This window comes from Nerophis ophidion, linkage group LG06, assembly GCF_033978795.1.
Source record: "Nerophis ophidion isolate RoL-2023_Sa linkage group LG06, RoL_Noph_v1.0, whole genome shotgun sequence".
NCBI classification, from domain to species: domain Eukaryota; kingdom Metazoa; phylum Chordata; class Actinopteri; order Syngnathiformes; family Syngnathidae; genus Nerophis; species Nerophis ophidion.
Genome location: NC_084616.1, coordinates 51,272,932 through 51,299,406, shown reverse-complemented (window position 1 = coordinate 51,299,406; position 26,475 = coordinate 51,272,932). Strand labels below are relative to the sequence as shown.

At 39.1% G+C, this 26,475-nt stretch overlaps 1 protein-coding gene across 1 annotated transcript in view; it reads right to left on the bottom strand.

Moving 5' to 3' along the window:
• The window catches only part of LOC133554897 (dynein axonemal heavy chain 12-like), a 36,242-nt gene extending 10,574 nt beyond the window's left edge, over positions 1-25,668 (bottom strand). Inside the window, 49 exon segments of the mRNA XM_061904162.1 lie at positions 1,136-1,225; positions 1,317-1,448; positions 1,524-1,700; positions 1,796-1,876; positions 2,360-2,522; positions 5,523-5,656; positions 5,816-6,010; positions 6,224-6,385; positions 6,603-6,795; positions 6,975-7,153; positions 7,322-7,618; positions 7,712-7,967; positions 8,059-8,225; positions 8,606-8,744; positions 8,851-9,002; positions 9,085-9,492; positions 9,595-9,783; positions 9,891-9,974; positions 10,052-10,192; positions 10,291-10,474; positions 10,577-10,686; positions 10,794-10,913; positions 11,012-11,257; positions 11,371-11,610; positions 11,696-11,848; positions 11,926-12,098; positions 12,207-12,363; positions 12,546-12,665; positions 12,777-12,923; positions 12,997-13,132; positions 13,211-13,332; positions 13,435-13,629; positions 17,557-17,757; positions 17,854-18,039; positions 18,119-18,359; positions 18,440-18,633; positions 18,924-19,058; positions 19,143-19,268; positions 19,354-19,489; positions 19,598-19,776; positions 19,848-19,939; positions 20,031-20,184; positions 20,818-21,006; positions 21,140-21,335; positions 21,439-21,597; positions 21,671-21,740; positions 21,809-21,998; positions 25,430-25,456; positions 25,548-25,668. Of these exon segments, the coding sequence (XP_061760146.1) occupies positions 1,136-1,225; positions 1,317-1,448; positions 1,524-1,700; positions 1,796-1,876; positions 2,360-2,522; positions 5,523-5,656; positions 5,816-6,010; positions 6,224-6,385; positions 6,603-6,795; positions 6,975-7,153; positions 7,322-7,618; positions 7,712-7,967; positions 8,059-8,225; positions 8,606-8,744; positions 8,851-9,002; positions 9,085-9,492; positions 9,595-9,783; positions 9,891-9,974; positions 10,052-10,192; positions 10,291-10,474; positions 10,577-10,686; positions 10,794-10,913; positions 11,012-11,257; positions 11,371-11,610; positions 11,696-11,848; positions 11,926-12,098; positions 12,207-12,363; positions 12,546-12,665; positions 12,777-12,923; positions 12,997-13,132; positions 13,211-13,332; positions 13,435-13,629; positions 17,557-17,757; positions 17,854-18,039; positions 18,119-18,359; positions 18,440-18,633; positions 18,924-19,058; positions 19,143-19,268; positions 19,354-19,489; positions 19,598-19,776; positions 19,848-19,939; positions 20,031-20,184; positions 20,818-21,006; positions 21,140-21,335; positions 21,439-21,597; positions 21,671-21,740; positions 21,809-21,998; positions 25,430-25,456; positions 25,548-25,643 (8,013 nt within the window). The 5' untranslated portion in view covers positions 25,644-25,668.
• Between the last annotated feature and the right edge of the window lie 807 nt (positions 25,669-26,475).

Sequence of the window (26,475 nt, the reverse complement as noted above, 5' to 3'; positions counted from 1 at the left end):
TAAATAGATCACAAACAAGCCAATAAGTCTGTTAGCATGCTATTGTTGCTAAATGGAAATTAGTTCTTCACCTCTTTTTGCCGGAAATGGAAGACCAAAGCACTAATGGAAGACTGTGCTACCAAAGCAAACATCATGACGGTGGTGTGGCAATTTAACAAACACCAGCGGCCAACTAGTTCCACGGCAATATGCAAACTTTGCAATAGCTCTGTTTCAATACTGCGTGGCGCAGTGGAAGAGTGGCCGTTCGCAACCCGAGGGTCCCTGGTTCAAATCCCACCTAGTACCAACCTCGTCACGTCCGTTGTGTCCTGAGCAAGACACTTCACCCTTGCTCCTGATGGGTGCTGGTTGGCGCCTTGCATGGCAGCTCCCTCCATCAGTGTGTGAATGTGTGTGTGAATGGGTAAATGTGGAAGTAATGTCAAAGCGCTTTGAGTAGTAGAAAAGCGCTATACAAATACAACCCATTTAATGAAACTCTTGAAAGCCCGCCATGTAGATGAACACAATACAGTTATAAAGGCGAGGCAAAAACAACAAACCCTGACGGATTCAATACAGCAATCCAAACGTTGAGTCGGCATTTGCAGCAAACTAATGGAATTCATAGTATTGGATGATCAACCGCTCTCAGTGGTGATGAATGTGGAATTTCTATGCCTGTCTTAACGTAAATACATGACTGAAACAGCCTTTCCAAACCTGTTCAAGACTGTTAGTGTACTCATCTAAAAATTACAAGGTGCAGACTGTCATCTCCTTAACAAGATATTTGCAGCAGTGGTGTCTCGTCTTTATCAGTGATTATCTTAACAGCACATTGGGTTGACCAGGGATCTCTAGCATCTAATATAAACGACTGGTAAGTTTTCTTGCATTTTTACAGAATTTCTATGCAGGAAATGCCTTACAAAGAATTTTAAAAGTGGCAAAATATCTTCAACTTTAGGGGGTATCAAAAGGGCTCTCTTGACCTCCAGCTCATCATTTTCAATTCCTCATTTTTTTTTTTAATCTTGCTGGGATCCCTGTATAGATTTAATTGTAACACTTTGTATCTGTCACACCTCCGTGACAAATACAAAGTTTGGACTTAATGCATTGAGAATGGTGATTTCCAAACACTTACAGCAATATTGTCTTTGTCGTATTCTCTAAGATCACGTAAAAAGTTCATATCACCCAATAGCTTCTTGCTCGGACCCCAGTAGTCGAGAATCTAGGAAATAAAGAAAAACAATTATCATTGTATTATTTGATGTCAAATTTATTGTAACGATCATTTTAATATATTTTTTAGCAAGACTAACTTTTTTCCCAGATCCAGCAGGATCCGTAATCTTATCAGGTGTTTTTCCCATCATGACGCACACGGCTGACATCACTAGTTTCACTCCTGAGGGAGGGTTTTTCATGGACTTCACAACTGTGACGTCAGCAGGCTGCAATGAAAAAGATAGCTCACTCAAATGGCTATGATGCAAAGACACGCCAAGCTTAATTTTGAGGGTTCTCACCTTTAAGGTGTCCAAGGCCACGGTTGCCTCCTGCAGGGCAGGAATGGCCTCAGCTAATTCACTGTCACACTCATCCTTTAGTGCTTGAGCCTCAGCAGCTTGGATAGCAGTGGCCTCCTCTTCCACACGCACAAGTTTACTTGTAGCTTCCACCTCCGCAGACTCTACTGCAATCACCTGTTGGTCAATACACTGGGCTTATTATATTTGTGCTGAGTTTTTAGGTTGTACTGCAGGTTATTGTAAGTCAATGATTGCTGTGTTTACTGTACCTTCATCATCCTCTCATTTTCAATTTGGGCCTCTTTTAGTTTGGGCTGCAATTCTATCAGCTCCACTTTCATCTCACCAACCTTCAGAGGTGGAATGTGAAAATGTGTTCAACCAACTGAAAGTATCAGAGTATTTCATCCATTTTCTACCGCTTGCCCCTTTTGAGGTAGCGGGGGTGCTGGAGCCTATCTCAGCTGCATTCGGGCAGAAGGCGGGGTACACCCAGGAAAAGTCGCTACCTCATCACAGGACCAACACAGATAGACAGACAACATTCACACTCACATTCACACACTAGGGCCAATTTAGTGTTGCCAATCAACCTATCCCCAGGTGCATGTCTTTGGAGGTGGGAAGAAGCCGGAGTTCCCGGAGGGAACCCACGCAGTCACGGGGAGAACATGCAAACTCCACACACATAAGGGTCCCCAGCCCGGGATTGAACTCAGGACTACTCAGGACCTTTGTATTTTGAGGCACATGCACTAACCCCTGTCCCACCGTCCTACCCAGTATCAGATTATTCAATTTGAAAAATTAACCAAGTCAAAGTGCTGTTTTACCTGAGATTCTGCAAATGCCAGTTTTGCCAGACCATTGGTGTATCTCCTTTTTGCCTTCATGACTGCGTCTCTTTTCTTAGTAAGGAGCTGGCTGAAAGCTGCCATTAGCTCCAGGTAGGATGTGGGAGTAACATAATTATGGCGACCAAGCTCAATAAGGAATCTGGGGGAAAAAAAAGAGTGTGTTTATAGTATTACATTGAACGTTAGTTACATACGAACCTCCTAAAACGAAAGTGTTTTAGGAGGTTTTTACAAATCTTTTCAAAACGACACAAGATGTAATTGTTTTGTGCATTTAAAGAAAAATCTCCCAAATCTTCTTTTGTTTTTCCATAAATGCACTTCATGAAGGGTACCACTAATGATGAAGAGGAAAAGTGTAACGACTCGGGATGTATACTGAGTACCGGTATCGTTTGGTACCGGTTGGTAATTGGGTTGGTCCTGGAGAACTGGTCAGATTCTGGACAAATGATATGGCTATTGGTATTTTTCAGCTGACTGTAGAAATTATGGCCCCCTTCACACTGCACATAAAATCCAATTATTTTGGGCCCTCAAATGACACAAATCTGAGTTTTTTTGCCAGTCTAAACGCTCCAAAGTGCTTTAAATCTGATCTTTTCGCATCAGATCCAGACCACATCAGAAGGTAGTACGAATCCGATTGAATGTGATCTTTTCAAATGTGATTTCAGTCTAAACAGCAAAGAATGAGACTTTTTTGTCAGCTTTTGGTGGGTTACATAATTCATGTGGGCTTGCGTGCAGTGATCTCTCCAGATTCTCTCAATCAGTCAAACTCTATTCATAAAGCGCTTTTCACACATAAAAGAAATGCAACGCATAGTGCTTTTACAAAGTTACAAATAATATCCCGGTGACCCATATCCCCCATTATCACATACGTACGCACGGACACAGATTTTAAACACAAACACACACACAAAATACACACATATGCAACTATATGGACAAATGATGTATGATGTGTGTATATATATATATATATATATATATATATATATATATATATATATATATATATATACACACACATATATTTATATATACATACACACATGTGTGTGTATATATATATATATATATATATATATATATATATATATGTATGTATATATACTCTATATATATATATATATATATATATATATATACATATCATAATCGGTGGGGGCGGTGAATTTTGTTTTAGGTGGGGCTGAAAGTTTGTAAACCAAACCCCTGTAGGGGGGTCATCCTCCCCCAGAAGATTTATTTGTCATTTTCACATACAACTATTGAGAATCTTTGCTCCTTCTCACTTTGGACTTGACTCGGGACTTGCCTGTCTCGACTCGGGACTTGAGGGCAAAGATTTGAGACTTTCTTAAGACTTGCAAAACAATGACTTGGTCCCACCTCTGGCTTAAAGTCAGCTGACCTGTCATCTTTAAACAATGTCGTGGGTGACGTAGGTTACACTTGAATTTCTATTGCGACATCCAGTGGACATATTTAGAACTGCAGATTCTGAAATGTAAAAAAATGCAGCTATTTTTATTATTTAGCAAACTGATCTTGCGGGCCGGATTAAATTTGTTTGTGGGCCTGAAAGGGCCGTACATTCAAGACCCTTGATCCATGATATTTCTCCGAATTATCAAGCAGTAGAAAATGGATAGATGGATGGATGTTATTTTGTTTAACTGCAATATTTTCCTCTTGGAGAATCTCGACCTCTTTACGCATTTCTGTTTGCTCTTTCCAGAGATTCACCACCATCTCCTTGAGATCCTAAAATTCTCTTTTTGCTTTGATAATCTGAGTTTGCAGACTTTCTATGTTTTCTTGCAGACATTTTACATCTTCTCTGTGCTCTATAGTTACTTTTCTCAGATCTTCTCTGTGTTCTAATCTTGCTCTTTCCAGGTCCTGCTCACAGGTCTTTTCTGAAGTCATCTATTTTTGTGTAGCATTAAGTCTTGCTTCCCTTTGTGTCCTGTATCCAGAAACTCATGTGATCCAGTTGATGCCATAGATTTCAGAAGTTGAGTTTTTTTTTTATTTATCTTTGACATCTTAGCAGCTCGCTGACGGCAGTTGCCTCTTTAGCGACTTGTGACACTTTTAACTTTTATATTCAACAAATTCCAACCTTGCACCATTCAAAGATCAACTGGAAGTGTCAGCCTGTAAACTGTTTGCATCAATCTGCATGGTCGGAAAAACTTTAAAACAGCTTCAAATTCTCGCTGTTAAATCTCAGCGAAGCTTCTGGTTGCCAGGCAACCACTTTGAATTGCGGTTGAGGCCGTTAGCTTGAGGCTAACTGCTATTCCAATTCGTCTTTTTTTCAGCAACTCTGTGCCTCTCACCGAACCAAAAGCAATTCAAGATGTCAGCTAACTCTGGCATAGCTTCGATCACAATCAGTGGTCAAAAAAGCCTAAAAAATATCAGAAACCCCGGTAACAAAAGCAGATCCTTTTTCCTTGCGTCTTTTCCCGTTTACAGGAAGTGACGAAATGAATGCCATACATGAATATTATTTCCAGCTAAGTGTAATTGTAATGAATAGTGATGGATCTGTGTGGTCTTACCAAGTTGATGACATACCAACTGAATTGCACCTTTCACTGCAAACATTGTTGACTTGTTTAAAACTTAAAAAGCAGGTGCTGATTAGAGACTTCCCTACTGTTAGATGTTATATGAAGTCGGTGGCGTACAACCTCCTGTGCTAGTAAAACTACTGATAAAAAAAAGCATTTATTTACGTCTTTATATTACACCAAACACATATAGTACCAATAAGGAATATTGGTATCGTATCAAAAAAATCCTAACGATACACATCCTTAGTGACCACAGATGCAAAAATAGACCTTTATTCACTTTGCTCAATATAATATGAGCATTACAATAGAAAAATATAAATCAGAATCACAAAATAAATTTACAAAACAAGAGACTAAATGTAACCCATGAAATTTAAGGCGTAAGCCATTTATACTTTTTTCTGTATCATTAGTCCTCAGCAGGACCATGGGTGAGCTGTAACCAACCCCAGTTTATATACTATAATATATCACATTTATCAACTTCAATTTACATTGTTTTCCAAAAATTTAAAATATTTTGAAATTGTATCACTTACCTGTGTGAAAGCTGACTGGCAGAGGTGTGGAAAGTTTTGCAGATTGGTACTACTTCTTTCTGCTCATCTTCTTTCATCTCCAGCGGCTTCAGGAAAGAGATGGCTACCCGCTCTAGAGCCTCCTCTGGCCAAGGCTGTCAGGATGCAGAGATAAAAAATGTACAACAGAGGCATACAACTCCTTACTGCTGGCAAGGAAATAAGTCTTTTGGCTTACGAAAATTGACCGTTATTATATTTAATAAATAGTTAACATCAAGCACAGAATATAATTATTCCTTGATGTCCAGTACCTGGAACCAATTAATGGTGCAACAGTTAACAAGAGAAGGAAACTGTCGCAGGCGATTACGTAAGGCTTGACCAATCGGACTGAAAGCCGCAATAATGTGAAGGTTTTCCTTGCAGCGTGCCACAAAGAAGGAGAACAGAGTCAAAGGGCTCAACTCTACACCCCTATTCTTCCCTTGGGCAATGGGACGTACTGTCTGTAAAAAGGAAGAGAAAAGTTAGATTGACTGTCAAATTAATATAGTTTAATAATATAATGTAACACTTGTGGATGCACTCTGACTTTATGTATGTGATATGATATGAGGATGAAGGCATAGAAATATATTCTAAAAGGGCATGATGGATTTTCCAAAAACAATGTTGTACACACAATACATGTTCAAAATATTTAAATTTTAGCGTTTTACCTCAATAATATCCTGTTTCTCATCCATGGCAAACAAATTGGGAACTTCTCCTGAGTTCAGGACACTGTTTATGTCTTCTAGAAAAGCTTCACTTTTGATCTGAGCATCAGTGAGCAAAAACACTATTCTTTGACCTTTCACCCCAGCATTCTGGAGCAGTTGCTGCATGATCAGGAAAAAATAGGGAGATTTTTGTAAAAATGTATTAGAAGACACTCACACACCTAACAGCAAAAGACATGTAATGTGTACACGTTCTAAGACAGGGGTGTCTATGGCGTCAGAACAAATTTATTGCATGTAAAAACACACTTTGTGTGCGCGCAAACACTTTGGGCACTGTTCTGACACCATAGATGTCTTAAACCATAAAGCTGACCTTGAGGTCATCTCTCCACTCAACCATGCCATAGTTCTTTGAGATCTCAGGCTGGAAGAGAGTCATCTGGGAGATGAATGTAGCCAATCGAGTGATGGACTGGCGTCCACTGCCACCCACTCCTACTAGTAGGGCATTCCCTCCTGGCTGCTTCAACACACGGCTTATACGGGACAGGTGCTCCAAGACATAGCTACATCAAACACAATTGATTTCATTTTTAGCAGATTGCTGCATAATTGCTAGTTGTACATATATTCTAAAATGATTTTCTTTCTTGAAAATACCAAAAGTTTATGCATGCAGCAGTCTGAATATACTACAATGTATATCATTTTGTTTATTTGAATTTCCATTCCACAATTAATTTACCGGAAAATGACGAGATTCATGCGGCTCTTGTTCATCTGGTTGTATTCAACGAGACATGCCTCCACGACTTCAGCAAAACTCTCTATGGAGGTGACCTCAGCATAAAGGCGCTCATCAGGCTCCATGTCAGGGTTCATATAGTCTCCAAACATTAACATCTGCAGGTCTTGTTCCACCAACTGCCATACAATATGATGGAACAGGTCAATTTTATTTCAGTAAAATTAAAAAAAAACAATAAATCTTATTTATAAAAAGCAACACTTTTATGCAGCTACAAGAATTCAGACAGGACTGAGTAACTCCAACTCTCTGACAAGAAGGAAGGAAAAAGCTTTTCAACATACTTTACTGCCTTGTTTCAGATGGTCAAACACTTCGTTAAATGCTTCTTTGAAGTGATCCTTAAGGATGGTGGTCATGAGCTGATAGAACCAAGCACGGTCCTTGTCATCCACCAAACGGTCGTAGAAAACACGGAAAACTTCATGGACAAACAAGCGAATCATTGTGCGTTTGTTCTCCAGAGATTTACTTTTCAACAGCAGGCAGCCTTGGATAACACGTGAGAAGTCCCGTAGGTTAAACGTGTAGTGAGACTTTGCTGGCGTCGGAAGCAAGATCTCCATGGCTTTTTTGTAAACCTTTGTGAGGACATTTGGAGAAGTCATGTTTTATTTAGACACTATTTTATTGCAAGGGAAATATGAGATTACTTGCAAATCTGGAGCACTCACTTCGATAGTGGCTGTCACTATTTGGCTGCCAACAGTGAAATATTCAGGAGGAAATTCGTTGGTTTTGAGATAGAACCCTACGATGGAGGAGAAGATGCGGACCATAGTTTCATCACTAAAAGAATTGATGCTGAAAATGTTGAAGTGGCGCAGGAAGCGAGATGTTACAGCATTTCTTCCACCACCAGGAGGACCCATGGCTGACATAATGTGGATGTCAACTAATTTGATGCTGGAAGTATCTTTTAAGTCATACCTGCCAGAAGACAACTGATTATTGTGGTATTCAAGCCTCTTTGATTTAATGTATTGTTTATATCTGATTGCTAGTAGTGGGATGCTCATACCACTTTTTGTGACCTAAAAACTGTCGAAGAAGCTCCACAGGAGGCTGAGCTCCAAACTGTTCCAGTGCTGGCATATTTACATCATCTATAAATATGATACATTTCTTTCCCATGGGGGGGCCAAACACACCCTTCCGCCTTTTATCTAATTTGGCCATAATGATGTTCTGAAAAATTCCAAGAGTGTACAATTACATAAACTCACAATGACAAAGACACATCATTTTTCAAACTTGGATGTGAAAATCCCAAAAAAGTATTTGTCTTTTAAAGTGATGCTTGCCAATAGTGTGTTTTGATCGCACTTTGTTACAATTGACCCAGACATGTAAAGACCGTCTTTCAAACTACGTTTTTTTCATGCAGCCAACATATGCAACTATGGATTGTTATATGTATCCTAACATGATGTGTTTTACTTAATATAATGATGGATTTGGAGAACAACCATTGAATAAACCCATTGTAAAAAGCCACCTGTGGCTGTAAGTGCTTGGAAGGAGTATGGCAGCAAAGACACTCATAATAATCAGTGGTTCCAGCTAACCTGTGTTTGGTTAGCAGTGGTGCGGGCAGAAAAATTGATTATGAGGGGTATAAAGACATCTCTGTCTAAATTGGTCATCATCATCTCCTTCACATATACTGACTTTCCAGTGCCAGTAGGACCAGCCAAAAGCAAAGGCCTGTGCAGACAAAGAGATTCAATCCATTAACAAATTCATACTCCTGGCATCCAAGACATCCATACAAGGTTCTAATTTATGTCCCTCTGACCATTAAGATACTAACACTCCATGGTTGATGCACATTTCCATTAAGAAGGTGTAGCGAACTGAGTCTATGGTTGGAACAATGATGTCCTGCACTTTGGTGTTTATGTCTCCAAGGCTGACATTTTTGATGGCATCATTCCAGTGAACCCATTTGCCTTTTCCTTTAAACTGAAAAAGACATTGGATTACAGTCGGAATGAGATATTTTCACACATGACAAAAACTTCTGACTGATGCAATCTGGTAGTACCTCGTAGAAATAATCATACACTAGCCCTTTCTCATCTACTGGACATTCCCATTTCCCCACAACTTCAGGAATTGGGTGACCCTCTATCCTTCCACACACAACATCTCTGAGGAACTCGTTAAACTTGTCCCGGCTGTTTGAATCACAGCTGCCACCCACAGACCACATCAAGGAAAAGAAAAAGGCTGCCTTAAATCAGAAAAAAGACAAATGAAATTGATGCAAAACAAATATGTTGCTCAGGAAAGTTCAAGTAACATGTATTCATAATAATTATCTTAATTTTACCATGATCCAGGTGCGAATAATTTTATTGCCTGTCTCTGTCTCAAGTGGTTCAATTAGCAGCATCTCAAACAGTCTACATAAAGATACCACTGTGTTCCAATTAGTTGTTGGGCAAACTTCCTGTTAACAAAACAATTAATAAAAGATTCAGTTAATAAAAATTAACTCTACTGGTCTTTGGGTTGTTGTGTTTGAAAGAGTTGAGGGTTTTGTTTTGCTTACTCTGCAGTTTTTACGCAGCATCCTGAAAGAAGGTGGCATCAACCAGTAAAATAGTTTGCGTAGCAGGTTTTTATGTTTTGGACTTTGCAGAACTTCAGGAAGTGTGTTCATCCAAGAGGTAACTAAAGGCTCCCAGCCTAACTGAGATGGTTCCATGTAGATCATACCACATCGACTAACGGTGGCAGGCTGCAATATCAAAAGAAAATACGTTCTTCAGTTTTGGTGTAAATGCTAAAACTGCCAAATACTAATAAATAATACACATAATACATTCTGTTTTACTCCAAACGTACAGAGGCCTGTGACAGGTCCATCGATTCAAAAATCAGACTCATCTGATTGGACATCTGGATAATTTCCCCGCTCATCAGACATAGCTGGGGTGTGACGATAAACATAGATCGTAACAATAAATATCACAAAACATAAGCAAATATAATTAATGTGCATGCACCTTTTTGTTGTCATCCAACACAGTGTTCATACTCTCAATCCAAAGTGTATCAATGGGACCATCAAATACTACCCATTTACGATCTGGAGTTTCAGATGATGCGTACTCACGAAATGTGTTAGCCACAATCCCATCAGTCCACTAACAGTAAAGAGAACATATAAGTTATTGACAAGTACAGAAAATTAGCTCTGACATAATTTGAATACACAAAGATACAGTAATAGATGGAGTTCCACCTCATGAGAAACAAGATCAAACTGTCCAAACAGCTGTCCCATGGTGATGGACTTTGGGTTTAAAGTCCTGAAGATGACCATTTTTTCCTCTCCATATCCCCTTTCGTTCATCAGAATCAGTGTGTCGGCTAGAACATGAAGCACTTTGGTCTTTCCTGAAAATGGCTCTCCCACCAGCATAAACCTGAACCACAAAATATGTACCTTGATATAGGGTTGTGTTTGGCGAGTTTCGGCAAAAACTTTCTCTGACATAATGTTCAACATTAAAACAAAACTAACATACCCATGCCGAACTATCATCATCTCATATGTTTGGATCATTTTTTCTACGAACATCTGTGTTGGCTGTAGATTCTGTTTTTCACAGCACTCTGTAGCAGCTTCCAAAAATAACTGACAGACAACAATGTAGTATACAATACATAGAGTGCATTATTAATTTAGAATCTGCTTTCAAGTGCAGATTAACAAACAATAAAACACATAGAAATATATGTTACTTGATAGTCAGCCTTTGGAAGGAAGATGCCAGGAAACAAATCACTGGTGATTCCATTGAATAGTGGAATGTCATGAGAAAGAAACTTGGGCTCGTTTACATCCTTTATAGACCTCAGTAACTAGATGTCAGGAAAAGAAGAATAAAACATCAATTAACAGACCAAAGTAGTTAGGACTTAAACCTGAATATGCATATTGAAAACTTCAGCACACATACCAGTATGTCCTCATTTTCTTCTGGATACTTGAGTTTAAGGTTTCCTGCAGCCACGAGTACAGCTTTGACAGCCCTCATACCGTAATCATAATGGAACTGTGAGGAGAGCTGCTCCGAACAGAGCCTGTAAGTCATTGCAATCTTGACTGACAGAGGCCTGGCATTGAGGAATCCATATGAATAGAGAGAGATCTCTGCTATCAATGCATAGTTGGGGACCATCATGGTCACTGTTCGAAACAACACCTAAGTAACACAAAACAGTGAAGAAATCTAAGTTAAAATAACTGCAATCCTTATATACCAAATCAATATAAAATGCATCATAAAACTTGCTCATTGTATAATTAGGTAAAAACCTTGAGATTGTCAGGGAGTTCAGAACGTCCTGCATAACCTGGGTTCATTGTGATGGACACAAAACAGTTGGGATTAAGTTTAAGCATGGTTCCTTCAAAGTCAAAGTATTCCAACTTAAACTCGATGGCCCGCTGGATGCATAAAACTTGCTGGGCCACGACCGACAGGACCTCAAGTTCAATACGATTGAACTCATCAAAGCACGCCCAAGCTCCAGATGAAGCCAAACCTTTAAAAAACTGGGAAATAGGATCACAGCACAAACAGGTTTGTTAAATACAGAAATTAAAATTGGACACAAAGTATTTTTCCATATGATTTTACTTTGCCCATAGCCAGATAATCCAGTCCATCTGAACAGTTGAAAACCACACATTGCACAGCTAAGGCTTTGGCTAGATCCTTGGTGGTTTCAGTCTTTCCAGTTCCAGCTGGACCCTCGGGTGCACCACCCAAATTTAAGTAAAAAGCCCCAATCTTTAAAGACATGAATGGGAACATTTATTGACATATAAGAGCAACACACAGTCATCTTAGTCACTTTGTCATTTTACCAAAGTTCTGTAACATCTGTCTGTCAGTGGGGTGATGACCAGCCGAGAAGAGTTCCCCAGGTACTCATAGGCATATTTAACATCACAGTTCATGATTCGAACACAAACATTGTTGTTGCTCCAATAATATCGAAGCTGGGCGAGCCATCGGAAATCACTTTCATTTGTCACACCTGTCCAAAATGCATATAAATTATTTTTTATATTAAAAAGCATATTTTCTGTGTCCTTGTTAAACAAAGCAATTTTACAGTGAATTTGGTGCATTTGCCATGAAGTACCGTGTTCAATGAGCTCCATGACTACATCCCTGGCATGGACATCAATTGTCACCAGAGCTCCCAAAGTAATCCGTGTTTGTTTGGGCAGTTGTCCTCTCACTAAACCCACAATATCATTCAGCTGTTTCTGGAGTTGTTGGTAGTAGTTGTTCACACCCTACAGAGGCCACCACTGACATGAGTATCAGTTATAATGAGTAGAAGGTGTCACATAAATTAAAAGTGTTAAGTAAAGTCAGTGGGGAAATAAATGGTAAGATCACATTTTACTTTCATGTCAAAAATGTGTTATTCCAAATTGTCTATTCTGAAAACACCCCAGTTAATACCAAACCTTACCTGAGTCCCCATCCTTATGGCTTCATGCACCTCCAAGGTCCAGAACATTTGTGAGGTACATATCACCACTTGCCCAGGCCACTCTTTGACCCACTGGTTGCGTAGGGTTTTAGCATAGTCCTGTTAAAACAACCATTGCATGAGAACTTATTTTGCCTACATTCGCTCAACTCTTTTACATAGTTTCTATTAGACTTGGTAAATATTTCAGTTGAGGTAGAGCGATCTCACCGTTCTGGAGCGGTCCACTACATCCCTGACACTGCGAATCATCCATTCTTCCACTTGTACTAGCCACTTCTCCACTGATCCCTTGGCGTCAGCTGTGGAGATGAGCTGAATTAACGCAACCCGCTCTCCTTCACTGCTGTACATGGCCTGGGTAAAAACCGTCACTGTCTATCAACCAACTGCTGCTGCATTGTCTCAACTGCGCTGTTTGAATTTGTACCTGGATATCAAGATTTGGTAGGAAGTCTAGTTTGGCAATACCCTCAAAGCACTTCCTTAGATGGGGTTGTACACGTAGTGGGTCCTTTGTCTCGGAAAGAATTTCCAGCATTTCATCATTGGATAAAAAGAAAAACCTGACACCAAAGCAACAACTCTAAACATTTTAGAGTGACAAAATAGGCAAAAGATAGATATGGAATTATCTTGTTCACCTCGGGAAAAAAAGACGCTTTTTCTCCAGATAGTCATTTAGGCCCTTCATGATGGTCTCCAAGTGGCAGTTGGACTCTATTAGTGTGTCTAGTAGACCAGGCATTGAGGTTGCCTGTAATAGCTGGAAGGATTACAAGGCAAATTGTTTTAAACGAATATTCCATCAATAGAACATACTTTAGAGACAGACACAAGAGTCAAGATAAATGATGTCAACGTCTACCTTTGAGTCTTTAAGACAGTGCCGCATGATCTCCTTCCAGTTTTTGTCAACAATTTGGAATAGTCTTCCTTCCTCAGGAATTTGCTGCATTATGTCCTGAGAAGAGAAGATTGGCTCAAGGTAGAGCCATTGTGCCTGCACTTTCAGCCACTCATCAATGGTTTCCTGAATGCGAAGAAGACGTTCCTCCCAAATCTAAATCAGAGAGAAATCTTAATCTTTTTGGGAAAGCCATTTAAAGCAAGCGTCATCATACCTACTCGGGGTGTCTTTTAAAGGTTGTCTATTCAACCATTATGGTAGAGCCAGAGTATGATTTGACTATCAACCTCAGAGTTGGATACTGTACCCCACTTCTCTCCCTAGGAGGGAGGCGAGTTGAGTACTCGAGGCTCATGTGTGTTGGGAGGAGGTTATTAGGTGGGGGCGCAGGGCCGGTCGGAAACTAAGCTTGTTGTGCCACTACGTGTATAGGCAGACCAAATTACACTCTTGGCGCTTCTCGGGCTCGCTAGAAATTGGATATTATCCTTCCACAGGTTTACCTCTGACTTTTACTTCCTCCAGATCTGGGGTGTCAAAACTTTTTGACTTTAGAGCTACATTGGGCTAAAAAAATTTGGCCGTGGCCAAAAGCAGGCTGCATTTAAAGTAACACTATTTATGTATATACACACATTTGTAGCCTATACATGTATATGTGTACTTAAATAGATATGTTCATATAACAGTACATATATCAATAATAAACTATATATGTATATACATAAACATACATACAACGTTTGACTTCTACCTTATTTACTTTTGTGACAACCTCCTTAAAGGTATTTGATCAATCTGAAATTGAACTCAAGACATATCGCGGGCTAGCCTTTACATAAAACTTCAGAAATCTCACGGGCTAAACTGAAGATGTTGAAGATGGACTTGGCCTGTGGGCTGTAGTGTAGACACCAATGCTCTAGCTCATGAGGGTCCAAACTACCACCAGTGGGTTAAGTGCAGCCCTTTGGCATTTTCTGTTTGGCCCGCGAGATGTCATGAGTTTATAATAAGTAATCAGCCCACGAATGATTGGTGCTAACTTGCCACCATCTTGTGGACGATGTGAGTGAATCAGGTCGATGACGATGAATTGTAAATGGAAGTGAAAACAGCACAGCATTTACTTTTATAATTCAATCAAAACAACCTTCCTTAATCAAGGCACAAAAAAAGCAAACCAACACAAAAACTCGACACACATGGTCACACATAATATAAATCCCGTTTCCATATGAGTTGGGGAAATTGTGTTAGATGTAAATATAAACTAAATACAATGATTTGTAAATCATTTTTAACCCATATTCAGTTGAATGCACTACAAAAACAAGATATTTGATGTTCAAACTCATAAACTTTATTTGTTTTTTGCAAATAATAATTAACTTAGAATTTCATGGTTGCAACACGTGCCAAAGTAGTTGGGAAAGGGCATGTTCACCACTGTGTTACATCACCTTTTCTTTTAACAACACTCAATAAACGTTTGGTAACTGAGAAAACTAATTGTTGAAGCTTTGAAAGTGGAATTCTTTCCCATTCTTGTTTTATGTAGAGCTTCAGTCGTTCAACAGTACGGGTTCTCCGCTGTCTTATTTTAACGCTTCATAATGCGCCACACATTTTCGATGGGGGACAGGTCTATACTGCAGGCGGGCCAGGAAAGTACCCGCACTCTTTTACTACGAAGCCACGCTGTTGTATCACGCGGCTTGAAATTGTCTTGCTAAAATAAACAGGGGCGTCCATGATAACATTGCTTGGATGACAACATATGTTGCTCCAAAACCTTTCAGCATTAATGGTGCCTTCACAGATGTGTAAATTATCCATGCCTTGGGCACTAATAATAAATGATAAATGGGTTGTACTTGTATAGCGCTTTTCTACCTTCAAGGTACTCAAAGCGCTTTGACACTACTTCCACATTCACCCATTCACACACATTCACACACTGATGGAGGGAGCTGCCATGCAAGGCGCCAACCAGCACCCATGAGGAGCAAGGGTGAAGTTTCTTGCTCAGGACACAACGGACATGACGAGGTTGGTACTAGGTCGGGATTGAATTAGGGACCCTTGGGTTGCGCACGGCCACTCTTCCACTGCGCCACGCCGTCCCTAATACACCCCTATGTCATCACACATGCTGGCTTTTGAACTTTGCGCCTGTAACAATCCGGATGATTATTTTCCTCTTTTTTCCGGAGGACACCACATCCACAGTTTGTAAATATAATTTGAAATGTAGACTCGTTAGACCACAGAACACTTTTCCACTTTGCATCACTCCATCTTAGATGAGCTCGGGCCCAGCGAAGTCGGTGGTGTTTCTGGGTGTTGTTGATAAATGGGTTATGCTTTGCATAGTAGAGTTTTAACTTGCACTTACAGATGTAGCGACCAACTGTAGTTACTGACAGTGGTTTTATGAAGTGTTCCTGAGCCTGTGGGGTGATATCCTTTACAAACTGATGTCGGTTTGTGATGCAGTACCGCCTGAGGGATCAAAGGTCTGTAATATCATCGCTTACGTGCAGTGATTTCTCCAGATTCTCTGAACCTTTTGATGATTTTACGGACCGTAGATGGTAAAATCCCTAAAGTCCTCGCAATAGCTCGTTGAGAAATGTTGTTCTAAAACTGTTTGACAATTTGCTTACAAAGTGGTGACCCTCGCCCCATCCTTGTTTGTGAATTACCCAGCATTTCATGGAAGCTGCTTTTATACTCAATCATGGCACCCACTTGTTCCCAATTAGCCTGCACACCTGCGGGATGTTCCAAATAAGTGTTTGGTGAGCATTCCTCAACTTTATCAGTATTTATTGCCATCTTTTCCAACTTCTTTGTCACGTGTTGCTGGCATCAAATTCTAAAGTTAATGATTATTTGCAAAAAAAAAAAAAAGTCTATCAGTTTGAACATCAAATATGTTGTCTTTGTGGCATATACAACTGAATATGGGTTGAAAATGATTTGCAAATGATTGTATTCCGTTTATATTTACATCTAACACAATTTCCCAACTCATATGGAAACGGGGTTTTTACAACCTGCTCATGGAACTTTGTGAATATTATAAAAAACACCACAAAGCACCTTAAAAAAAAGCTAAGTTACACCATTTTAAATATATTTAAATGCATGATGGTGAAACATGTAAAACCCTCCCTCTACACTTATCCACATTATGTGCATTTTAGCTGCTTGATATTTCTGATTTATTTCAAAATTTGAAGGAAGTGTCATGGAAATAAAAAAGGTATAAGTTGAACTTTCTATGTTCCCGGATTTGGAGATCGCTTGCCAGTACGCAAATGTTAGAACAAAGGTTACTCAAATAGTAAAAGGTAAGTGTTGTTGTTGTTGTTTTTTTAGTAACCAGCAAGCACAGTACAGTTAGTAGAACAACTGTGTTTTTATTACTGTGTATTTGATAGGTACCGTCTGAAATCCAACTATTTATTTTATTTATATATATAATAAAATAAATATATATAGCTAGAATTCACTGAAAGTTGAGTATTTCATATATATATATATATATATATATATATATATATATATAGTATTTCATATATATATTATATATATATATATATATATATATATAATATATATATATATATATATATATATGAAATACTCGAGTTGGTGAATTGGAGCTGTAAATGTACTCCTCCCCTCTTAACCACACCCCCCACCTCCCGAAATCGGAGGTCTCAAGGTTGGCAAGTATGCGGTACATGCTGCTCTAGATAGTCAGGTTTGATTGTCTTGTCGGCGCTCTGCCAAAGCTGAAGCAAGGCCGATCGAAGGACCACCCTAAACCATTAAACTTCACTGAATGTTTATTGGGTTTATTTGTTTATCTGAGTGTTCAGCCTTTAGTCCTTGAGTTGGGAAAAGTTGCAAATTAGATATGTATATTAGTTGTGCTTTTAATAAAAAAAACAAAAAACTGCCATATATTTAAGGCAGGACTTAACGGATCAGATTTGACTTTAAAAATCATTAGTCTAAAATAGCCGTAACATCTACTATGTATTACCAAACTGATATGATATTAACCTTGACCTCTTTTTCATGAGGCTTGATGAATGGTGAGCTCCTCATTGTCTGAGTTTTCACAATCTGGTCATCAAGCATTGCCTGAATGTCATCCAAAGCAGCAATGATAGACACACCAGTGTCTCTGTATGGCTGGTGCTGGAGAGAAACCCCATCCCAAGCAGTGACCATGTTTTCCAGGGCCTTCTCCATGGAAAATTCCTGTAAGATGCATTAATCAAAATGCAAGGTAATTCAAATGTTTGTATGTTCAGCTGACACACAAAAAAATTAAATGCATGATTCAGTAATTCTTACTTTACTGGCAGCAGCACTGACTGACTCAAACTCTTCCAGATAAGGAGTCAAGTTTTGACAGAGAACTTTGCGTAGTGTTGTACCAGAGTGAGGAGTGAGGTCATAACCAACTTTGTCTGACATCTGCTGCCAGTGGCGATCTCTGAGACCCCGATTACACAGGACAGACACCAAGGGGATATACTCCTACACATTGAATTAGAACAAACAACACCATAACAAAATATGTATACTTATATTTTGAAACAATAGTTACACTACATACCCTGAACTCTTTTATTTGCTCGAGTACAGTGGAGCATAGGACTATTGTAGAATTGGAATCCTTGTTTGTATCATCTTCTGAACGTCGTCCTCTGGTTCCAGTAGGCTTCCTAATTTCTTGTTTACCCTTGCTCTTTTGTTGTTGGAAATACTTCAGCATCTTAAAGATCTCCCTGAAGAACTCATCAAGTTTTACCTCCATTCCTTCACCATCTAGTTCCTGGAAAGAACCATCCATCCAGCTGTTCACAGAGAAGATAACAGAAGTAATAGTTGAAAACGACATTGTGAAATAACAAAAGGCATAGAGCTAAAATCTGACCTGTTCTCTGCACGCTGCCATTTGTATATGAACCCAAACATCTTATGGTACTGTTCAACACTCTCTCTAATGACCTCAACTTCAGGGTAACATGTTGGTTCCCACTGATGAAAAATCTCATCTTTGTTGATGTCAGCAATGGCTTCTTCGGCCTCGCGAAGAAGGGTCTGAACTGCTCTGACCTCTGTTATGTACTGTAAAGAAAATCATATTTTAGAGATTAAAAAAACGCAGACATTTACCGAGCTCCGATAGTTATGTTCTTTTAGAACGACCATACAGTTATTCCCCAAAAAGTTAAATTATAAAGTCTTTGTACAAACAGCATCCTAACAACAGTTGGTCGGGGAATTAACCTCACAACAAATCCTGCTTTCAATAATTGGGCCAGCTCCCATACCAAACCAAGCTTTTACCCATTGAGCTACAGATGTAGCGTGAATGTGTTTTATGGTTCTCAATGGGCCGTAATGATTCAATACACCTGCTGTATCATATCCAGCTCAGAGCAGTGGGGGAATTCGTCCACCCTATGTTTCAGCTTGACCAGGTGTACCATTACGCTTTCTCTTTTAGCAATCATATCCTGCTCTCCTGTCTTCTTAGACTTCTGCAAAAGCTGAAAACCAAGAATAGTTTATCTTGATTATATTTGAGAACAAAACAATCATGATGAACATATACATTTAGACAGGAGCATTACCTCATCGCTGTTTTTAAAGACCTCTTGGATTTTCAATGGCCACGTAAAGACAGTTGAATTGAGTGCTAGAGCTTCGGGTTCTAATATGCGGACATCTAAAAAGTATTTGAGTCTGTCATAGGCTTTCTGTCGGATCACAAAAACAATTGATGTTGATTGTACTTTTGTGTAAGTGTGGCAACGACAAAAAAATGATTGGTCAAAAGATTACCTCTATTTTTCTATTGAGAACTGCAATGCCCTGTGTCTTAGTTAATTCAATGTATTCAATCATGTTGGCCATGTGGTCTGTGGTCTCTGGCTCTTTTAAAGCATTTTCTTGGATGTTTTCAAAATCACAGCAGATCCTTTCATCAAACAAAAAACATGACACATGCTAAGGTGGACAATTTGAATCCAGAGGCATGCATTCTCTCCCAAAAGGGGCAGATTAATGATATTTTTTGTTTACTCACTGCATAATTTGCTCACAATGTTTGGTTGTCATTGTGTCGATGAGTATTTCAGCCCAGGCTTTAGCTTTATTAGCCAGTCCATGATTCAGTTTCTCACAATCGAGCTGGATCATTGCAAAGTGGGCTTTTGTTGGGAGGTTGGCAATCTTCCTTGACAAGTCACAGAACTCATCCACTTGCTGTTAAGTACAGTCACACACTGGTAGCCATCACAGACAGTTTTTAAATTATGCAGAATGTCGTTTCTCACCTGAACATATTCCTCAAATGAATGGGTTTCTTGGACAAAGGTTTCAACTCGAGTCTGAGCAGTTCCATTGACTAACCAGTCATAGTTCTCAACTATAAAATTGTGGATTATAATACAATATAATAGCAATTGGAAAAACATGCTCTATAAATATTAATATATTTTAAATTATGTTTACATTACCGTAATTCTGGTAATATGAGTGTGGTTCTTTTAGATTGTGTGACACAGTTTCCTTTACAGTTAAATGAGCCCAAACAAGTGTGTGATCAGTGACTTTGGCATCCACAAACACAGATGTGGATTTCTCCAGCCATGACTGAACTGTCTGGACTTTCTGGAAATGAACGCACAATGCAAGTACATTTCACACGATAAAGGACTTCTTGAAAAATGTATGAACAAATATTTTAGGTTCATGGTCATTAAAGGGGATGAATGATGATCATGCGGTTAATGCATTTGAACGTGAGCTTTTAGATGACTCTGAACGCTGTGTTTTTAACAGTGGACAACTTGTGACGACACAGATTTATGGACAGACTTATGTGGGCATCCTTGTGCACTTTATGCTGTTGACCAGCCTCCTCCGCCTTTACTGAGCCGAGACAGTTGCTTTCAGTAACTCATGTTATTCCTTCTCATCTCATGCCTTCCCTCTGATGTCAAAGAAAAACAATTCCTACCTGTTTGAACTACCATTAAAAAGATGCCCCCATGTGACATTACTACTTGGGTTGAATAACACAGAAAGCGACATGCAGTAAAGGTTTCATTTGCAAATTTAAGGGAACCCCTCTACTAACTTTTTTGCAGACAAACTCAGAAAATGGGTTAAAAATGTGACTGTGGAGATGACTGTAGAGCAAAATTTTACACCAAAGCATTCGTTACGTATTACCTTGACCACAAGCATTTTTTAAAAAGTAGATTGAAATGATCATAGGTCCACTTTAATTCATAATCTCACCTGCAGTGTACTTGTGATGGCATTAAGGATTTCAAAAACATCTGCTTCTAGTTCCTGTAAGGTCGGGCATATTTCCATCTTTTCTTCATTAAATGTCAGCGCCATTTGAAAGATTGGCAAGAAGTGGGAGTTGCTTGGCTCAAATGGGTAAACAAACTTCTGTACACTCCTCCCAAGGACCGCTTTCAACTAGGAATTTAGAAAAAAACAAACAGTGCTAATTTTTACTAAAAAATAATGCTAAGAGACTATATAAAATTAGGAAAATCATAATGAAATTAACTTTAAAGAGTATTCAATTATGTATGCAACACAACGCCACCTGGTTAGATATTAGGGTGCATGCGCAGTCAAAGAAGGCATCCAGTGATTCTTCTTTAACTGATCCCAATGTTTTTGGACTTGTTAGTAAGTTGATGACTTTAGGGAACCAGGTATCCATGATGCTCTCTTCTGTCGTCTTACATTCTTCAGCCAGGTCTTTATGTAGCACCTTGCAATCAACAGGCCCCAAAGACCTGAACCAATATGATACACCAATGTGTTCAATCTCGACAGGAGACATTACCACAAGTACTTGAACATTGAAGTTTCTGTGTATTCACAACCTTTTTTTCCTACCTATATCCTGAAATATCCACCAAAACCATTGAAGAAAAGGTTGTGTAGCCAATATCCAAGACAGTTTGCATAACTGGGTGTAAAATGTGCAAATGTTCCTTCATCAGGTTCCGGTTTGTAATAAAGGTCTTGTGTCGTGTTGGGAAAAATTCAAGAATGCTAAAAAAGAGAATAATTTTACAAAAGGGACAACAAACTGATGATGAATCATACTTGTAATTAAATCACTCACTCCAGTGGGAGAGATTGCTGTTTTTCTGAGGTAGTGTCTTCACACTCTGGATTCTTTAAGAATGTGTTCACTTAAACAAATACATATTATTTAATCATACATAGATGATGTACAGTACATACATAAAATTGTCAATACCTGTGTGCTTGACGATAACATCATGAAAATTGTCGGTGACTTCGCAGAGGAGCTCCTGCAGGAGTTTGCTTTTCTGAGTATTGTCTTTAAGTTTAGGAGGGATTTTTCCATCAATGGATTTCAACCACTGCTGCGGGATTGGAATTACTGGCCGGCTTTCTACACATTGCTTCAAAAATATGTAGTTCATCTGCAAGAGTGGTCAATATAAAATAAGGTAGTTTTAAAGGGGAACTGCACATTTATTTGGAATGTTGCCTCTCATTGACAATCATTGTGAAAGACATGATGATGGATGGGTTTTTTTTTGTCATCCATCCTAAATACTAACTAAATTGGATCAAAAGTTTGCTTACAATGGAGCTTATGAGAGCTGTTCACTTCTGCCTTTAGAGCCCCTAAAAAATATCCAAACACCTCCATTGAGGTTTTATATACATGACGTAAGTACATGTATATGTAATGTAGTAACAGGCACATTTATAATAACATTTAGTAATTACGTATTTGATCATTTTGAGCATATGCGGCACATTCATTTAAAAAACGCATCACAATGTTCACTTTTTTTCTTCATCACTGATTTTTGCTCACTGCAGACTTTATGAGAGCCATCAAACATGATAAAATATAAAGTCCGCTGTCATTACAATGCCGACTGCTAAGATGCTCATATGATTAATTTTTTTTGAGACATGTCTCATAACTCTTGCAAAGAAACAGCAAGCTAAACAAACGCTTTTCGTGTTGTCCTCGTCAGTTCCAGGTCCTAAATGACTGTTTAAGTGTCCCAACTTAAAGTTAAAGTTAAAGTTCCAACGACTGTCACGCACACACACTGGGTGTGGTGAAATTTGTCCTCCGCATTTGACCCATCCCCTTGTTCACTCCAAGGGGAGGTGAGGGGAGCAGTGAGCAGCAGCATGTGCCTTGCTTAGGAATAATTTGGTGATTCAACCCCTAATTCCAACCCTTGATGCTGATTGCCAAGCAAGGACGTAATGGGTCCCATTTTTTGTAGTGTTTAGTATAACTCGGCCAGGGTTTGAACTAACAACCTCTCAGTCTCAGGGCGGACAATTTAACCACTAGGCCAGTGGTTCTCAATCTTTTGTCAGTGATGTACCCCCTGTGAACATTTTTTTTTAATTCAAGTACCCCCTAATCAGAGCAAAGCATTTTTGGTTGAAAAAAAAGAGATAAAGAAGTAAAATACAGCACTATGTCATCAGTTTCTGATTTATTAAATTGTATACCAGTGCAAAACATTGCTCATTTGTAGTGGTCTTTTATGAACTATTTGGAAAAAAGATAAAAATAACTAAAAACTTGTTGAAAAATAAACAAGTGATTCAATTATGAATAAAGATTTCTACACATAGAAGTAAACATCAACTTAAAGTGCCCTCTTTGGGGATTGTAATAGAGATCCATCTGGATTCATGAACTTAATTCTAAACATTTCTTCACAAAAAAAGAATATTTATGGAACATGTCCACCAAAAAATCTAGCTGTCAACACTAAATATTGCATATTTGCATTTATTTTCACAGTTTATGAACTTGCATTCATATTTTGTTGAAGTATTATTCAATAAATATATTTATAAAGGATTTTTTAATTGTTGCTATTTTTAGAACATTTAAAAAAAATCTCACGTACCCCTAGGCCAGGGGTCGGCAACCTTTACCACTCAAAGAGCTATTTTGACCCATTTCACAAAATAGAGAAGATAATGTGAGCCGCAACCTTTCTCACTTCTATCTGCTGATGGTCACCCAGATAACAATAATAAGGGTTTGCTATGAAGCCATTGCCTTTGACACCTTCTACAACATGTACAAGCAGCTTGCCAGCCCAGTAACATGTTGTATGGTGCTTTCGCTCATGTAAGTACACGACTGCAAGGCATATAGTCAACAGCCATACAAGTTACACTGAGGGTTGTGATACAAACAACTTTAACCCTCTTACTAATATGCGCCACACTGTGAAACCACACCAAACAAGAATGACAAACACATTTTGGGAGAACATCCTCACAGTAACACAACATAAACGCAACATAACAATTACCCAGAATCCAAACCATTCATGACTCTTTCAGGCTATATTATACACCCCGCTAGCACCAACCCCCACACCCCCCTTGCGTCGGTTGAGGTGGGCGGGGTTGGGGGCGCGGGGGTGTATAATATAGCCAGGTATTGTCATGGATGTACGGGATTCTGGGTAATTGTTATGTAGCGTTTATGTTGTGTTACTGTGAGGATGTTCTCCCGAAATGTGTTTGTCATTCTTGTTTGGTGTGGTTTCACAGTGTGGCGCATATTAGTAGGAGTGTTAAAGTTGTTTATATCACAACCGTCAGTGTAATCTGTATGGCTATTGACTATATGCCTTGCAATCTCTTACTTGTGATGATAGAATCAGCGGGATGCATGCATCTTACCGGCACCCAGATAACATGTTGTAGAGGATGTTAAAGGTAAAGCCATTACGGCACGCTCTCAATATTGTAGTCCGAGTGTGATGTCCCTGAGAAGCACCAAATTCCGAAAACCCCCGGAAACAATCGGGTGGGTTGGCGATTATGCAGCTGAGCCACATCAGAGTGGCCAAAGAGCCGCATGCGGCTCCGGAGCCGCGGGTTGCCGACCCCTGTCCTAGAGAAACCCTATTGAAACAAAAATATATTTTTCCCCCATCTTTTTCTTTCTTCATACATTTTTGAAAAGCTCCAGGGAGCCACTGAGGAGGCGCTAAAGACCGCAGGTTGCAGACCCCTGCCCTAGGCATACCTTCAAGTACCCCAAGGGGTACTGGTACTCCAATTTGAGAACCACTGCACTGAGCCGGGTGGCCACTGAGCTGGCTCAATATAACTTGTCGGATTATATTCTCAGCCATCTACTTTCCAGGTGAGAGCCATGATTTATGATATAGAATAATCTTACAAAACATGCACCTGGGGATAGGTTTATTGGCAACACTAACTTGGCCCTTGTGTGTGAATGTGAGTGTGAATGTTGTTATCTATCTGTTTTGGCCTTGTGATAAGGTGGCAACTTTTCCAGGGTGTAGCCCGCCTTCCGCCCGAATGCAGCTGAGATAGACACCAGCGCCCCCCCCCCCCCCAACCCCCCACCCCGCGACCCAGAACGGGACAAGCGCCCCCCCCCCCCCACCCCGCGACCCCAAACGGGACAAGCGGTAGTAAATGGACGGATGGATGGATGGAGCAAGGAGCAGACTACTCGAAGATGTAAACATAGGCACACCTGGAAGTGATCACGATGCCGCTATAAATAGTGTGTCTGCATTACGCTTATAAAAACAATATCTCAAATACATCTACTTGGTTAATATTCAAATCAAAAAATTGTGAGTATTGTTGTTGCTTTTTGAATGGTCATTTATTGGATTTTATATGTGCAATAGTGGAGCTCCTATTGGCTCTGATGTAAGCAATCTTTTATTTACATTTATTTAATATTTAGAATACATTTTAAGCAATCCATTTGTCATCATGTCTTTAATAATGATCGTGAACAATAGGCAAAATTTTTAAAAAAGTGCAGTTCAACTTTAAATTTTGATCATAAAAACTGTAAACTCACCTTTTGCTTCCTATCCTCACTTTGTGTCTGTAAGGCAAGAAGTGAGAAATATTACACATTATGTTGCTGCACTACATTTGCATGAATGATCTGTGGTTATTTAGGAGATATGTCCTACAGTAGAAGGAAATTGGGGCTCTGGTGATGGGCTGCGCACAACTCTCCCCCTATCTTTGTTCCGCCTGTAAGCTTCCACTGTTTGTGACACAGCCATGGAGCTGCCACTTTGCAGGAAACCAACTGGCCTGCACAATGATCAAAAGTCTGAGCTTATATTTTTTACTAGAGATATGACTTAATGATATTCACCTGAAAACATACATTGGCAAATAGAGTCGCTGTTGTTGCACTTTCCTCCATTGCTGCTCCAAAAGTTCATTGTGTGTTGTGTGTTTATACTTGGTTGCCATGCCTGGCAAGAAATAATTTTCAAGAAAATAGAAGAAACTGGGCTAACTTTTGAGGTTCAGTGCAATACTTTCAATTGACATGGCTATACATGGAATATAACATTAATATTTGTCTCACACGTTAATAGTTGAATATTGCCTACCTTTTCGTTAAAGATGCACTCCTCCACGAATTATCTAATCCAATATTCCCTCCGTTTTCTGGGGGGGATGTTTAGTCTTGTCGTTTCCATAGAAACGTCATTCAGGAAGAAGGCGGAGCTTAATGCTTACGTCTCTTTTGCCATTTGTGTCCTTCCTAACCTTCAGTATATCTGTGTGGAATTAAATTATGGAATGGATTCAGCAAATGAACCAAACAATGTATTAACATTATCCACTTCAAGAAACTATTCAAACTTAAAGTTTTTACAATGTACAAAGAACCATGATAAACATTCTGAATTTATATGTCATTTATCCATTCATTTTCTAGATAATCTTACTCATCTCACCATATGGAATATAACTTATCACTAATTATTGTTTATGTATTTATTTATTTTTATTATTATTACTTATTGAGTGTGAATAAATTGAGAACAGGAAGTGAATAAAAGTTTTAGCAACCGCTATGTAAAGGGAAATGGATTAAAT